This window comes from Geotrypetes seraphini, chromosome 8 (genome assembly GCF_902459505.1).
Source record: "Geotrypetes seraphini chromosome 8, aGeoSer1.1, whole genome shotgun sequence".
Taxonomy (NCBI): domain Eukaryota; kingdom Metazoa; phylum Chordata; class Amphibia; order Gymnophiona; family Dermophiidae; genus Geotrypetes; species Geotrypetes seraphini.
In genome coordinates, this window is record NC_047091.1 from 102,318,361 (window position 1) to 102,335,330 (window position 16,970).

At 44.3% G+C, this 16,970-nt stretch overlaps 1 protein-coding gene across 1 annotated transcript in view; it reads right to left on the minus strand.

Moving 5' to 3' along the window:
• The window catches only part of ELL (elongation factor for RNA polymerase II), a 176,845-nt gene that overhangs the window by 105,196 nt on the left and 54,679 nt on the right, over positions 1–16,970 (minus strand). Inside the window, 1 exon segment of the mRNA XM_033954987.1 lies at positions 9,249–9,296. Coding sequence (XP_033810878.1) covers positions 9,249–9,296 — 48 coding nt within the window.

The following is a 16,970-nucleotide window of genomic DNA, read 5'->3' on the forward strand; positions in this document are numbered from 1 at the left end:
AAGTAGGCATCCTTCCGGCCAGCCATGACAAACAAGGAAGAGGGGCAGGGGTTCATCAGAGGCACGGGAGGGATGTTATTGCTTGATGGTGGGAAGGCGTTGGCTTCTCTCTTGCTGCTGGGGGGGAGGGATTGTTTCACAGCGGGAAGGAGTGGGCATCTCACCCGTTGCCGTGAGGGGGGTTTGACTTCAGCAGCGGGACAGAGTGCGCATCCCTCGAGCTGATCTTCCATTTGTTGCTGTGGGGGTTTTTTCCTGCGTTTATTCTGCGCATGTGCCGATTGCTATCACCAGCAATGGACACATACAAATTTAGCGAACCTTCGCCACTCTCCACCAACCTTATTTGTATGCGAGTTTTTTGGAGAATGACTCTCCTTTTTGAAATCACTACAATAACGGCTGCAATAGTGGCCAATTGGTTTTTAATGCAGTTTTGAGAATCTAGCCCCAAGTTTTCTAAAATGCTGATCATTAGAAATTTGCCATGTCCACACTATAATGCTGGATTTACTTGATGTAAAAGGTTTATTCCTCAACTGTCCTAAACTTAAGTTTTACTAATCACTGCAGAGCCCTATTCCTTTTCATACTGGCTATGTAGCTCCAAAATCTGCTGGTATTTTGCTTAGGAAGTGATATATTATTTCTGACTCAGAAGAGAAAAGAAAAAAATATTTTGTAGCATTCTAGGCTTCCTATACAGAATGCTAAAGTTAGCACTTTAATGCTCTCTGGTTTATGCATATGAATCTGGTATGATACTTCTCACCTCATTCTCCTCTTTGCATATAAGCCACTCAAAGTGACTTCTTGTAACTGAAAACAGAAGTCACGTCTGCAGATGTTTTTGTGTCATAGTGGGATTATAGGTGTTTTGTGTTATCTAAGAATAGGCTAGCACTAAAGAAAATAATTCTGCAAATTCTCAAATATGCATATATTTCAATACTGGAAACTGAGCAGATTTCTGAATCAGGTGGCATTCTATTATTAGATAAACAACCTCAAGTCGTACCGAAGAGCTGCTCAAACTGAATTTTGCGGGCTTTAAAACATCCTCTGCTGCATACAAGAGCAGAGGGTGCAAGAAATGTCTCAACGGTCAGGACCAAGACACTGCACACACCAGATGTAGAGATCGGTGCCTGAAATGGTCCTATTACATCAAGTACACCGCTTGAAGCCACTATGCACCCTGGACATCAAAGGGAAAACTGCTGATGCAAAGTCAAAGGGCTCAATAGCCCAGGGAGCTCAAGTAAAACTCAACCCCCCAAAAAAACTTTGATGCTCCCGGAATGGGAAAAAAAAACCAAAAAAAACTTTGGTGGTCCAACGGCCCACAAAAGAAAAAATTGAAAACTTGGGGAAAATTTGACCAAAACTAAAAGAACTCAAAGAAAAATAAGAAATGATGGAAAAAAATAAAACTAAAGGATAAAACCCAAAGAGAAGGCACCCAAAAGACAAAAGTTTGACATGCTGAGAACTCTGAGAACACAGCTTCTCACCTCCGCAGTAGAGAGCTGCACGGGAACGGGGACGATGGGAATCCCGCGGGACCCACGGGTTCCCCCTTCGGGTCACGGGGATCCCGTGGGGACGCCCCCTAGGGTCACGGGGTTCCTGCGGGGCTGGATGTATTCAGCCGCGAGGCTCGTCTCCCTACCTGCCCTCAGCCCTGCCGCACACAGCCGAACGGAAGTCTTCCTGATGTCAGCGCTGACGTCGGAGGGAGGGCTTAAGCAAAGCCCTCCCTCCCTCCGACGTCAGCGCTGACATCGTGAAGACTTCCGTTCGTGTGCTGCGGCAGGGCTGAGGGCAGGTAGGGAGACGAGCCTCGCGGCTGAATACATCCAGCCCCGCAGGAACCCCGTGACCCTAGGGGGTGTCCCCACGGGATCCCCGTGACCCGAAGGGGGAACCCGTGGGTCCTGCGGGATTCCCATCGTCCCCGTTCCCGTGCAGCTCTCTACTGCGGAGGTGAGAAGCTGTGTTCTCAGAGTTCTCAGCATGTCAAACTCTTTTCTGAACCCTCTCGAGTATCGCCATATCCTTCTTAAGGTACGGCGACCAATATTGGACGCAGTACTCCAGATGTGGGCGCACCATAGCCCGATACAACGGCAGGATAACTTCTTTCGTTCTAGTTGTAATACCTTTCTCGATAGTACCTAGCATTCTATTCGCCTTCTTAGCGGCCGCTGCGCACTGTGCCGATTGCTTCATTGTCTTGTCCACTATTACCCCCAAGTCCTTTTCTTGGGTACTCTCACCCATTAACAGCCCTCCCATCGTATAGCTGTACTTTGGGTTTCTGTTTCCTACATCCAAGATTTTACATTTCTCCACATTGAACTTCATCTGCCATCTCGTCGCCTGTTCAGGTCCCTTTGTAAATCTTCGCAGTCCTCTTTAGTCCTAACTCCACTAAATAGTTTGGTGTCGTCTGTGAATTTTATTACTTCGCACTTCGTCCCTGTTTCTAGATCATTTATAAATACATTGAAAAGCAGCGGTCCGAATACCGAACCCTGTAGAACACCACTTGTGACCCTCCTCCAGTCCAAGTACTGGCTCTTCACTCCTACCCGCCAACCAATTTTTGATCCATCTATGCACGTCTCCTTCCACCCCATGGTTCTTCAGTTTCCGTAGTAGGCTTCAGGGGTACCTTGTCAAAGGCTTTTTGGAAATCTAAGTATACAATGTCTATGGTGTCCCCTTTGTCCATCCTTTGTTTGTCCATCCCTTTGTTTGTTAATTCCTTCAAAGAAGTGCAATAAATTAGTTAGGCACGATCTTCCCTTGCAGAAGCCATGTTGGCTTGTTTTCATAAGTTTATTCCTTTCTAGATGCTCATCGATGCTGTCTTTTATCAGCGGTTCTGCCATTTTCTACGGAACCAAAGTCAAACTTACCGGTCTGTAGTTCCCTGGGTCACCTTTCGATCCTTTTTTAAAGATGGGCGTAACATTAGCTATCTTCCAATCATCTGGGATCACGCCTGTTTTCAGGGATAGATTACAAACCTGCTGTAGTAGTTCCGCTATTTCTTCCTTTAGTTCTTTCAATACCCTAGGGTGGATTTCGTCCGGGCCCGGAGATTTGTCAGTTTTTAATCTATCTATCTGCTTGTGTACGTCTTCAAAGCTTACCTCCATGGATGTTAATTTTTCTGCTTGATTTCCTTTGAAGATTTTTTCAGGTTCCGGCACGTTGTATGTGTGTAAATACTGACGAGAAGAACATGTTTAGTCTATCTGCCACTTCTTTTTCCTCCTTCACCACTCCTTTCCTATCTCCGTCATTCAGCGGTCCCATCTCCTCCCTTGCCGGCTGCTTCCCTGAAGAATGGTTTGAAATTTTGTGCTTACCTGGCTAACTTCTCTTCATATTCTCTTTTTGCTCTTCTAACCACAAGGTGACATTCTTTTTGATGCTTCCTGCGCTCTTTCCAATTCTCCTCGGTTTTGTCCTTTTTCTATTTCTGGGATGAATTCTTCTTATCGCCTATCGCTTTCTTCACTTCTTTAGTTATCCACGCCGGGTCTTTTGTTCGGCTCTTTTTGCAGCCTTTTCTAAATCTGGGGATATACAGATTTTGCACCTCGCTCACCGTGTCCTTGAATAATGAGTTGTCAATGCCGGAGTAGATCGAGGTTGAGCGTCGGGGTTGGAATCTCCAGCCATGCTCGATGCCCCTGAAGTTGTACCAAAAAGTACATTTTATGGCTTTATGCGACTTCTTCTGCATACGAGAGCAGTGTTTGCATGGAATATCTCGATGGTTAGAACCTAGATAGACACTGTACACACCAGTTGTGCAGGTTAGTGTCTGAAACGGTCCTACTACGTTGAGTGCACCGTTTTTGGTGCATGTTGTCTGGGTATGGGAAACCTTAATGTCAAAGCATGAATGGGAAGAGATATAATCTGCAGCAATTGAGAGCAGTCCACAGTGTGTCGACACTTACTATGTGTCAAGGAGGTAGACTTCTGTGATGCCATTCCAGGCCATGCAAAGAAAGGGAAAAATGTTTGCGCTTCTTAACTTTCATATATAATGCCTATCCCCATACATGATGTATGGATGAAGATGACATTAAGTCCTGTCTCTGGAGAGAACCCGATGCTCTATCTGATCAAGTGGACGTCAGTGCACACGGTGTCGACACTGATGCCGGTGTCTATGCAGGGTGAACATCAGGTCCCAAATCTCCTGTCAAGCTGGATATCAATACTGAGCCAAAAGGTTTATCACACTGGCTTTATCGGGCTTTCAGTGACTTCTTTTGCATATGCAGAGTTCACAATGAATTCCAGATGGGCAGGACAAAGACACTGAACAAACCAATTATGGGGGTCACAGCCTGAAATAGTGTGATTACATCGCATATATTTCTTGAAGCTGCCTGGCACCCTCTTTGACATGGGGGGAAAATGCCAATGTGAATTTAAAAGGCATGATGGCTTTGGGAAGTCAAGTGAAAAGTATACTGAGAAACGTTGATGCTCGCAGGGATGAATAAGGGCTTTGAAGTGGCCCAAAGCCCAAAAAATGAAAAATTGACTTTACCAAACTCAAGGGAAAAGCGAAAAAAAACTCTGAAAAATTATTAAAAATATGACAAAAACCTAAAATCAGCTTGACACAGCTTCTCGGTTCCACAGAAAATTAAACTGATGGTCCCCTGCGCTGATATTGGAAGGGAACACACCAGCACACACACGGTATGGGCACTGTATAAAGATTTAAAGTGACAGAGCACTTTGCAGTGGCCGTACTGGGCTCTGTAGATGATGTCATCCACATATGAGAATATTATGCCTGCTTGTCCTCAGTGAGATGATGTCACCCACATGTGAGATGTCCTCAGTAGATGATGTCACCCAAATTTGAGAATATTATGCCTCTATTCCTCCAGGCTGTGACCTCACCTTGAGAACTGTTTTCAATTCTGGTTATCAAAAGAGATATAGCAGAATTAGAAAGGTTCAATAGAAGAGTGACCAAAATAGTAAAGGAGATGAACTCCTTTCATATGAGAAAAGACTAAAAAGGTTAGGGGCTCCTCAGCTTGGAAAAGAGACAGCTGAGGGGAAATATGATCGAGGTCTACTAAATTCTGAGTGATATAGAACAGGTAAAAGTGAATCCATGTTTTCTCTTTCTAAAATTACAGTCTAGGAGACACTCAATGAAGTTGCTTGGAAATACTTTTAAAACAAATAGGAGGAAATATTTTTCACTGAACAAATAGTTAACACATACTCTGGCAAAGTAGTGTACCTGGGTTTAAAAAAGGTTTTAACAAAGAAAAAGTCCAGAGTCTGCTATTGAGATAGACATTGTGGAAGCTGTTCTTATGTTCTTAAAAGAGGAATATCAAAACAGTGGCTCAGTAGCAATCCTATGAACTGCCATGTCAATCTCGGGGTAGTGATTGCCAGCTGGGCCCTGTGTTAGAAAATTAGCAATAAAATGTGCATAAGCACTGAGGACATTGTGAATATCAGACTTGCTGGGTTGGTTGCCATTATTCCATAATATTTTCACTTAGTAGCCGGACAATAAATCGTTTTTAAATTTAGAGGGTGGTACTCCTCTAATCTTAGTCATAACTTTAAAAAAAAACAAAAACCCTTTATTAATCATTTGACTTCTCTCTACCCACCTTCAAAATGAGTTGTATCAGTCCTGGCTTTTTCAGATATATCTACAATAAAGTAATGAGGCAAAATCTAGACTGAAGAGGACCCTATTTATAGTACTGTAATATCACCTTGAGTGGTAGCCACCACCATGAAATCCCAGCTCTTAACAACATATAGCCAGTATGTCGGTTCACTGAAATTTAAAAACTTTATCAGCTATGCCACAAGATTTCTGGCCATACTACTATGGCTTTAAAGAGTCTTACTTTCAGCAGTAATTCCAGAGAAACCTTGTACCGTGAACAGCTAGTAACGTTTCAATAAATGTCTCAGATTAGCTGAGCTGTTAGAAATAAAACTAGAGATAATCTAGCTATGATTATTATTACTTGCTACTACTTAAGAATGCAAATGGAGCTACTCCTTAGCTCCTAACTTCCTGTTTTCCATAAACATAAGAATTGCCATACTGGGTCAGAACAGTGGCCAATCCAGGTCACAAGTACTAGGCAGAATCTCAAATACATGCTATCAATCCTAGGGCAAGAAGTGGCTTCCCCCATCTCTTTCTCAATAGAAGACTATGGACTTTTCCTCCAGTAACCTGTCCAAACCTTTTTTATACCCAGATATGCTAACTGCTGGTTACATCTTCTGATGAGTTCCAGAGCTTAATTGTTGAATGGAAAAAAATTCCTCCTATTGGTTTTAAAGATATTTCCATGTAAATTCATTGAGTGTCCTAGCCTTTGTACTTTTTGAAAGAGTTAAAAAAATAAAAAAAAATCACTTACCTGTTCTACACCACTCAGGATTTTGTAGACCTCACTAGATCCTCCAAGGCTCCATCCTATCGCCCATGCTTTTCAATCTATTTCTTGCACCGCTATTGACCATCACACAATCAATAGGATTTACAACTTCGCATACGCGGATGATATCAAACTAATTCATCCAGTTCAAACACATAGTCAGCATGAAATTCAGGAAATCAACCAAAATTGAATACGATTAACGCCTAGCATGGCCAAAGCCTTCTATCTCTAAAAATTTCAAAGTCTAAAGCCATGCTTTTTTCTGTAAAAGAAATGGATTCCCTAGTGGCACCACTATGTATTTCCTCTATCCCAATACAACTATTGCCGACTATCAAACTCCTAAGAGTAGTTTTTGATAACACACTCACTTTCCACGCACAAATAAGCTCAGTAGCCCAAAAAAGCTTCTTTAAACTCAAAATGATAAGCTCGCTAACCTTTCTCCTAGATCCAAAGTCGCTCAATATTCTCATTCATTCCATGGTAATTTCAACTCTAGATTATTATAATTCTCTACCAGGGAATAACTCAAAAAGAGATTAGGAGATTCCAACTCATACAAAACACTGCAATAAAAATCATCTTTAACACCAAGAAATTTGATCATGTTACCCCACTTCTAAAAAAAACCCAACACACACTGGTTACCCATCACTCACAGAATTACATTAAAAAAAATTTTTCCTTGCTTTCACAGTCCAAACCAATCACACCCCTTTATTTATCGATAGGTTGTTAATCCCATATGAATCATCACGTTCCCTTCGTTCATCACAGCAGCATCTTCTAGCAGTCCCCTCGGTTTGGCAATTATTTTATGATACCACACGTAAGACTATTTATTCAGTGGTTGCGCCTACTTTGTAGAATGCCCTTCCTTTGGGCCTGAGAGAGGAGAATAACCCTAGCAAGTTTAAATCCAGTCTCAAAACTTTTCTTTTTAAAGATGTTTATGAGATTTATAACTAGGATTAAACATATATGAGACTTAGACAACGGGCATATTTCAAATAATTCCCCTCTCCCTTTTGTTTTACCAATCCCCCTCTTTTTATTTTTATGAAATGTATCCCATTCATTTCTCTTTTGTAGCATGTATTACCCATTATTTGATGTATTTTATGATGTATTTTATTGATGTATTTATGATGTCTTTTCCCCATGTCACTCATATTTAAAAATTTTTTACAATGTTCACCACTTTGGTATTTAAAGTGGTATATCAAGCTTAAATAAACTTGAAATCGCTCCTCAGCTGTCTCTTTTCCAAGTTGAAGAATCCTAACTAAAAAACGACACTGTGACTTGTTATCCATGGCTAGTCGTAGGTATCCCGCCAGAATGGGAGAAACAATTAACTAGTTTCCACGGGTACAAGGACAAGACCATTCATATAGTGGTGAATGGCCTTGGTCCTCGCAGTTGCCTCCCTTCCTCTCCAGATCAGCAGCTCTCCTCCCGATCATACATCCAGCAGCCCCCCTCATTCCCTATCGCAGGTGGAACAGTCCCTCATCCTTGCACGCAATGCGTTCACCGCTGGGAATTCCATTTATAAACAGCCCCCCTCCGCCAAAGCCAACATGAGGGCTCAAACAACCTGGGCCAATCAGAGCCTCAGTCCCCTCCCCTGTGCACCCCAGGATGCATCGGGGAGGGGAAGCCCACCATTTTGAAGAGGCGGGCCAGCTGGCCAGAGGGAGCAGGCATCCCCAGCCAGCTATCTGAAAATAAGGTAAGGGGGGTTCATTGGAAGCACAGGGAGGGAGTTGCATAGCAATGGGAATGTGGGCAACGTTTCCACTGCTGAGGAGAGTTGGTTGGGTGGGAGAGATTGGGCATTTCTCCTGCTGCAGAGGGGAGTTGGGGGGTGTCAGTTGGGTGGGAGAAATTGGGCAACTCTCTGCTGAGAAGGATGGGGGTGTCGGTTGGGCAGGAGAGATTGGGCATTTCTCCCACTGCCGAAGTGAGTTTTGGGGAGGGTATTGGTTGGTAGCATCTCTCCCGCTGCAGGTGGTGTGTGTCGGTTGGAAGCAGGATCCAACGGTGTGTCAGTTGGTGGCGGGAGACACAGCAACTCTCCCGCTGCCAAAGGGGGCTATAATGACAGTGAAAACACATGCCACAAGATGCACTTTTAACAGTGCTGTCACTGTATCGGCACCCCCAGACCAGTCGCTGATTCTTGTCACCAAAATCAGACACGCTCTTGGAGAATGGCTCAGTGATTTTTAGGAATCCACCGGAGTGCTCATTTCAATGTTGAAGAGCACCATTTGCATGGCAGTGTCGGAGACTGCTAAAAAACTAGCTAAAGACTGAGATAATCTGTTTTGATAATCTGCCACTAAAATGCATTCAGGCTAAACCGTCAGAAAATAAGTTTAGCGACGGCGTTAAAGTTTTGAGAATCTGGCCCTGAATCTTTCATATCTAATTAACTTCCAAGGAACAGTGAAGGCTGTTCTCTCCATCCTAGACCAATAACATAAAACTGCCAAGATTTTCAGTCACAGCTGGGCCCAATATGCAAGAAAGCTGTTGGGAAATTCTTTTACATATTAAAATAATGCCTCAAAAACTTGAATTTAAAACAGTTTCACATGGTAAGAATAAAACTGCTTTTGTAATTTAAGTCTTAATCTTCTCATGACAGATTCCAGTACAAGTATGATCTTCCATTCCCCTACCCCTAGATATTTTCAAAAGAGCAACAATTCTACAGTTGTCGACCTATTATATTATTCTACATGTACTGTAAATACTTACCCCTTGGTTTCCCTGGAACCGGATTGATGGCTTTAGAGCTATGGAGGCCTAGAAAAATAGAAAAATGAAGTTATATCTTCAGCAGAGATGAAAGCAAAATAAAACTAGCAAAACGGAAGCATGCTCTTCATAATCATGGTGTCAATTTTGCAACAAACTGCAAAGCTGCTATTTATATAAAGTACTGAATAAATACAGCAGTGTACTAGACTTCAGTTACCAAACTGAGATTATTTTTGCTGGAAAAATGGCTAGAATCCATTTTATCAAAACACAAAAAATGGAAGTGCATATCTCTTTAAGTGCTCAGAGAATTAGTTGTCAGACTGCATGATGGAGCGTCTGAAATAATCACCTCTAATCATTGCACGTGAGACATGGTGTACAAATTCACATTCAAAGAAATCAATGTGTAAATTCAAAACGTGAAAACTTATCTGGAAAAAAAGCTAGGTAGGGCTATCTGAAAAAAGATGGGTAGGGCTCAGAAATACTTTCTGGGTTCTAACGCGTTTGCCTGGGCTCTTTCAAAGAACCTGTACTGCAGTGCTCAGGTGTGAAATCTGCTGCACTATGTTTGTAGCTGAATGCGGCAGATTTCACACCTGAGAACTGCATTACAGGTTCTTTGAAAAAGCCTAGGCGAAACGCATTAGAACCCAGCCATTCAGGGAGCAGCGCAGGGCCGGGCAGGAGCTCGAAAAGCCATCGCCTGCCGTGTGCACCACTGGCCGCGAGATCTGAGGCAGACATCCAGGGAGGGAGAGACTCATCGCGGGGAAGGAGCACGAAAAGCTCGCTCCTGCCCGATACACCGCTGGCGACCAGGGATTCAAAAAGGCAAAAAAGGTACGCAGGGGGAGAGGGTAAAAAAAATTGTTAGAATCAGACAGGACGGGAGATGGGAGGGATCCCTGCTGTTCCGACCTACCAGGTCATACGGCAGGCCAGCAGAGGCCTGCAACAAGTCTGGGAGGGGGGTCAGGTGGTCACTGGGTGATGACCCAAATATAGGCCGAGATCCCCATTTTTGGGCCTTTTTTTTACCCCAAAATCTCATCCAATATTCAAGTATATACAGTACATATGATGTTTATTTTTACCCATTAAGTTTCTTAAGTCCTGCAAGACCAGTCCAAACCAATGGACTGAGTCCCTCCTTATCAGCAGATGGAGATAGAGATATGGAACTAAAGTATTCTAGTGACATCACTAGTATATGAGTTGAGGCAGCCTGGAATTTTTCAGTATGCTACTGCCAAAACAGCTAGCATTGAGACCCTATAGTAACCCTTGCAACAGATATGATAAAACCACAATTTCTTAAAATGAATGAACAAAAATCCACAACTCAGGAAGCAAGCAAAGCCTAAAAGAAATCCCTTATACCAGTTGTTCTTAAACCTGTCCTGGGGGACCCCCAGCCAGTCAGGTTTTCAAGATATCCCTAATGAATATGCATGAGGCAAATTTACATGTAATAGAGGTAACAGGCATGCAAATCTGCCTCATGCTTATTCACTACAGATATCTTGAAAACCTGACTGGCTGGGGGTCTCCCCAGGACAGGTTTTAGAACCACTGCCTTATACTGCAGTCTTCCAAGGAAGTAACTGGACTGGTGTAGCAGCAATCAAGGAAAGGAAACTAGCAGGTAAGGAAAAAAAAAATATATCACCTTCTTTATCCTGCTAGACCAGTGTATCTCAAACTGTTTGCCGAGATTCCAAGTGTGCCGTGGCACGCTGAGGAGAAAGAGAGGCACCTGCCAGCTGACTTCTCTACGCGGTATAGCGCCAGCGCTGCCCGATTCACCGAAGGCCTGCATGTTTCCCCCTTCTCTCTAGCGTCCTCCAACTTCCCCCCGGCCTCACCTTTAAAGCTAATTACAGCAGCCTGCATAGGATCGCCGGTAGGTAAACTGATTTTATTTTCAATATAGTGATTGAAATGTGTCAGTTTTGAGAATTTATATCTGCTGTGCATATTGTATGCATATGAAAAATGAATGGAAAAAATTGCATTACAATTAGTAAAGGGGATGGGATCTGGGGCAGAGCTTGTGTGGGCTTAGGGAGGTCTATGGTTGGGGTACTCAGTTGATATTTGTTAGACTTAGGGAGTACTTAGCTTGAAGTAGTTGAGAAACACTGTTGTAGGTGATCAGCTGGCGCCAGTGCCTCTTCCGTCTCTTCGGCCCTCTTCCCTGCTGGCACCATCTGGAGGACCTCTGCATATGCGCGGACGTTGATTTGGTGATGTCACACATATGCGTGATGTCATCACAGTGATGTCTGCGAACTTCTGGGTGCCTCAAGCTGTGGCTACTACCTTTAGTGTGCCTCGGCTCGAAAAAGTTTGAGAGACACTGTGCTATACCAATCCAAACCAGAATATATAAAAGAAGCCTTACTTAGCAAGGGGAAGATGAGACTCCCTAAAATCACTGACTGCTCTGCCAAAGACCACATTGCTCCTGGCTAAAACATCAATTTTGTAATGCTTCACAAAGGAGTGCAGCAAGGACCCTGTTATCGCTTTGCTTTTGCTCAGGAAATTGGCCAAGTCCTAGTGGAATGCACCTGCAAACCAACAGGAGCCACCTTCAGATGAATGACAGGCTACCTAACTTAATCCAATGTGCTATGAAGGATTTAGAGGCCAAATGCCCTTTGTGTAGTCCCCAATTCCCCCTGTGCTCTAAAATAAATCAATCCAACATATAGAAAGAGTTGATCACTTCCGGATATCCAGCCTATGAAGCTTCCAGGAAGACTGAACTCCCATGCTTCAAAACTACTAGGAAGGAAACTACCTGATTCATATGAAAAGGGAAAACCACTTTCAGCAAAATACAAAGGCACAATTTGGGAGAGACACATCATCATCTAAAAAGGACAAGTAAGAATCTTTGCAAGACAGGGCCTGCATCTTCATTGCTGTTCGGGCAGAACAAATGGCTATAAAAATAAAACATCTTCAGAGTAAAATCTTTTAGTGAGGCTTCCTTCACAGGTTCGAATGGTAGAATACTGAGGACTAGGTTAAGATCCCAGACCAGAGGTTGAACATGTCCCATCCCACACAGAAAACACATGATAACCGTGTGCACTGGCCAGAGAGCCTCCCACCCCCAACTTACTCTGGAAATACTAAAGAGCTGTCACCTGGACTTTCAGCAAGCTGAGGGTTAAGCTCTGCTATAGGCCCTTCTGCAAGAATTCCAGAATATCTGGAACTTATAAGGAAGAGGCTTATGCTCCATGCATCAGTGCCCAAAAAACACACCAGACTCGGATATATGCCAACAATGTAGACCACAATGTGGATATAACCAAAGCAGGAGTAACCTTCATTCTTTAGGCACTGCCTCTCAAGGGCCAGGTCTAATTTGGAAGAGATTGGGCTCCTCAATAACTACCAGTCCCAGCCTCAGAAACCTGCATCCTTAACAGAAGGAGCATGAACACAATCCGGCAGCACACCAGATCTGTATCAGTGCTGCTCTACAGAAGATCCTTCCAATCGGGGCAAGGGAGAAAACAGAGGCTTCTGCTGCAGCTAAGGCAGCACTAATGCATTGATCCATGCAATGCTGAACTCTATCCTGCAACTGAAGAAGCAGGCACACTTCATATTTTGATGTGAAGCCACGAGGTTGAAGCACAGCAGATCCCAGCGATTTACCAGTTCAAAAAGGTGGAGGAAAACCACATGCATTTCTGAAAAGAAAGGGCTGGGAGGAACTGGAACTTTCAAAAACATTGATGGAGCAAGCTCTGCTTGAGTACCTGATTGTAAAACCGCTTAGATAACCTTGATAGGCGGTATATAAAAATCTAATAAAATTTAAAACTTGTAAGGGATCAGGTTGGGGTGGAGTTACTAGATTTTATCTGGCTTTGTTGGTTTAGACTGATTCTGCCCAGGGTCTTATCTCCCAGTGGGAGACTCAACTTGCTGCCAGGATTGGTGTGCCCTCCTGACCTTTGGTATTCAAACACCTGTTTAAGGTCCCTATTTCAGTCTTCCTGATGGAGAATGGGTACAAAATTTTCTATTCTTGGTATCTAACTCCAGCTCGTCTCTCTAAAATGTTTCCTACTTGTTCTGGCCTCTGTTGGCGTAATTGTGGCTCACAGGGAACGTTTTTTCATGTATGGTGGGACTGTCCTAAGGTGCAGGTCTTTTGGTCCTCTTTGCTTTCAACCTTGAGTGATGTGTTATATGTGACTTACCTTTAAGCATGGATTATTGTTTGTTGCATGTCCAGCTTCAGGGACTTTCTCCACCTGCTCACTCTTTTGCTAAGCATATGTTTGTGGTTGCAAAGCTTTTATTGGCTAGGTGGTGGAAGAACAGACTTCTATACACAATTATCTTCCAATTAGAGAGAGATGACAATTGTGGTGAGTAGCTCACAGATGCCTGTGCCGGTCAATAGAAATTGATACAGCTTTTTTGGCAAGTTTTGCAGTTATAGAACTACTTGTAACCACCTACTCTGCTTTGTGATTTAATGTGTAAATACTGGAAACATTGCTTATTAAGAGCTTTAATTTGAAGCGACACTTATCTTAAAGCCGATTGCTAAATTGAAGAGCTAGCCCGACGGGACCCGTTTCACCAGTTAATGGCTTCTTCAGGGGTCTGTGCGTTCAAGCTATAATCACTAATAATAAAACCCTAAGCGCACATGCGCACTCCTACCTGCATGATTTGTGATCCGTAGCTCCGTGGCCCCGCATGCACAGTAGAAGGAATCAACGGTGGTTTCTTCAACGCATGCAGAGTCACCTTAAGCAGGGACGCACAGAGGCGACTCCCCCCTTCCGTCCTCACTCTGTCTAACAGAACAGCTCCACACTCGCGGTCCTCCAGGTACTGTTCAGCGGCCCGTGGTCTGGCCAGCTCCCTTAAAGTCCCTGACCAAAGTTATTTTTAAGTTCAAAGCTGCCGCAGCAACTCCTCTCACAGCTGCACCTGTGTTGAAAGCCTCTCTGACGTCACATCAGAGAGAAGGCTTCTGACGCAGTCGGGGATCGTGAGAGGAGCCGTCGCGGCAGCTTTAAACTTAAAAATAACTCCGGCAAGGGACTAAGGGACCTGGCCATAAACAACCTGGTGCTGGGAAGGGAACGGAGGGAGGGGGAATGCTGCTGCTGCACAGGGAAGTGGAGAGGGAGGGAAATACCGCTGCTGCTGCACAGGGAAGTGGGGTGGGGGAAGGAAATGCTGCTGCACAGAGAAATGGAGGGGGAGGGAATGCTGCTGATGCACAGGGAAGTGGAGGGGGAGGGAAATACCGTTGCTGCTGCTGCACAGGGAAGTGGTGGGGGAGGGAATGCTGCTGTACAGGGAAGTGGGGGGAGGGAAATACTGCTGCTGTTATACAGGGAAGTGAAGGGGGAGGGAAATACCGTTGCTGCTGCTGCACAGGGAAGAGGAGGGGGAGGGAATACAACTGCTGCTGCACAGGGAAATGGAGGGGGAGGGAATGCTGCTGCAGCTACTGCTCAGGGAAGTGGAGGGGGAGGGAAATGCTGCTGCTGCACAGGGGGCAGGGAGAGAGACAGAAAGAAAGACAGTGGGAGGGAGACAGACAGAAAGAAAGGAAGAAAGACACATGGGCAGGAAGAGAGACAGACAGCCAGCGGGAAGGAGAGAGACAGAAAGAAATGAAAAAAGGGGCAGGGAGAGAGACAGAAAGAAAGAAAGACAGACAGACATATTCTAGCACCTGTTAATGTAACAGGCTTAAAGACTAGTAAAATAGAATTAAAAAAAAAATCACCCTAATAAAATGAAAAATGTGAACTAGCATGATTAAAGCACTTAATAAGAAATGTTTCCAGTATTTACATATTAAATCACAAAGTAGAGTAGGTGGTTACAAGTAGCTCTATGAAAGAAACTGCAAAACCTGCCAAAAAAGCTGTATTAATTTCTATTGACCTGCGCAGGCATCTGAGAGCTACTAACCACAGTTGTCATCTCTCTCTCTCTCTAATTGGAAGAGTCCAAAGGAGAGCAACGAGAATGGTAAGAGGGCTGGAACACTGCCCATACGCCGAGAGGCTGGATAGGCTGGGGCTCTTCTCTCTGGAGAAAAGGAGGCTCAGGGGAGATATGATAGAAACCTTCAAGATCATGAGGGGCATAGAGAGGGTGGATAGGGACAGATTCTTCAGACTGAAGGGGACAGCTAATACGAGGGGGCATTCTGAGAAACTGAAGGGAGATAGGTTCAAAACAAACGCAAGGAAGTTTTTTTTCACCCAGAGGGTCGTGGACACTTGGAATGCATTACCGGATGAAGTGATCAGGCAGAGTACGGTCCAGGGATTCAAACAGGGATACTGTTTATCCCTCAGGGTCCCTCAGGGACCTTTATCCCTCAGGGACCAGGGATTCCTGAGGGATAAAGGGATCGTGGGATACTGAGAGAGGTGCTGGGATGTAACACCAGGTAATGAGTAAAAACCAACCAGGTCGTGCATGTGAAAGACCGGAGGGCTAGGGCTTCGATAGGAAGGCAGGACTTAAATGGGAAGCCAAGGTGGCAAGGGAGCCCCTTCTGATGATTCTGACAGGTCGTGACCTGTTTGGGCCGCCGCGGGAGCGGACTGCTGGGCAGGATGGACCTGTGGTCTGACCCGGCGGAGGCACTGCTTATGTTCTTATGTTCTAATTGTGTATAGAAGTCCATTATTTGTTTGGCTGTTAAACTTTAGGGGACTTTTTTCCATTGATCTGAAAAGTAGGTGGTGGAAAAAGCCTTACCTATCCCCCCTTGAGCATGTATTGCTAAACTAGACTACATATGCCTGATGTCTAAATTGACTGCACTCATGTTTGGAAATCTTGTTGTTTTTTCTAAAGCTTGAGAGCCTTATTTGATTTGGCATGCAGCTTCGCTTTGACTGTATAATGGTACTTGGGGGGGAGGGGGACTTGCTTATTGTTTTTCTTGTGTTTTCTTTATCTTTGCCAGTGGAGCCCTGGGAATTATTTATTTTTCGTTGGGAGGAGGGGGTTTTACATTGCATATGGAACTGTAACTACGACTGCTGAGGTTTTCTTGATTACTAGCAATGGTTTAGCTTGTCAGTGTGCAATGCTGTTTCTTCTTTTGTATTGTTATAAAATCAAAAGAAAATATATTTTTTTAAAAAGGTGGAGGAAAACAGCATCCACTGCACCAGATTCTTTCTGACTTTCTGTCTGAAAACTTTCTAAACCTGCTGTGTACACTGCCATAAGTTGCAATCTCCAACCAAATACAAAGCCAGCTGGCCTCCAGAACTAGTGTTGCCAGACTTCCAATTTGAATTGATTCACAGATTCAAATCAATTCGTTTTGGAAAAAAAAAAAAAAATCGGCATGGCCAATTCGATGACCAACCTTCTTCCCCCTGCCTTCTAAAGCAGGAGCGGCAGTTCTGTCTCTTGTTGGCTGTCCACTGCCGCTCCTGCTTTAGGGGTCAAGGAGAGAGGGTCAGTCGGGAAAGCGTGGGCAGAGTCCAGGCGGGTTTTGGAGCTAGGGGAGGGTGCAGCGTTGGCTGTCATTTGAATGAGGGCAGCAGGGAGCACAAGCTGGTGCTGCTGAGAGCTAGAGGCGCGAGCTGGGCACCGCTGAGAGCTGGAGGCACACACACTGGACAGAGCTCAAGAGGCCCTCAAAGATGGGATGTCAGTCCAACAGCCAACCTGGGAGAACAC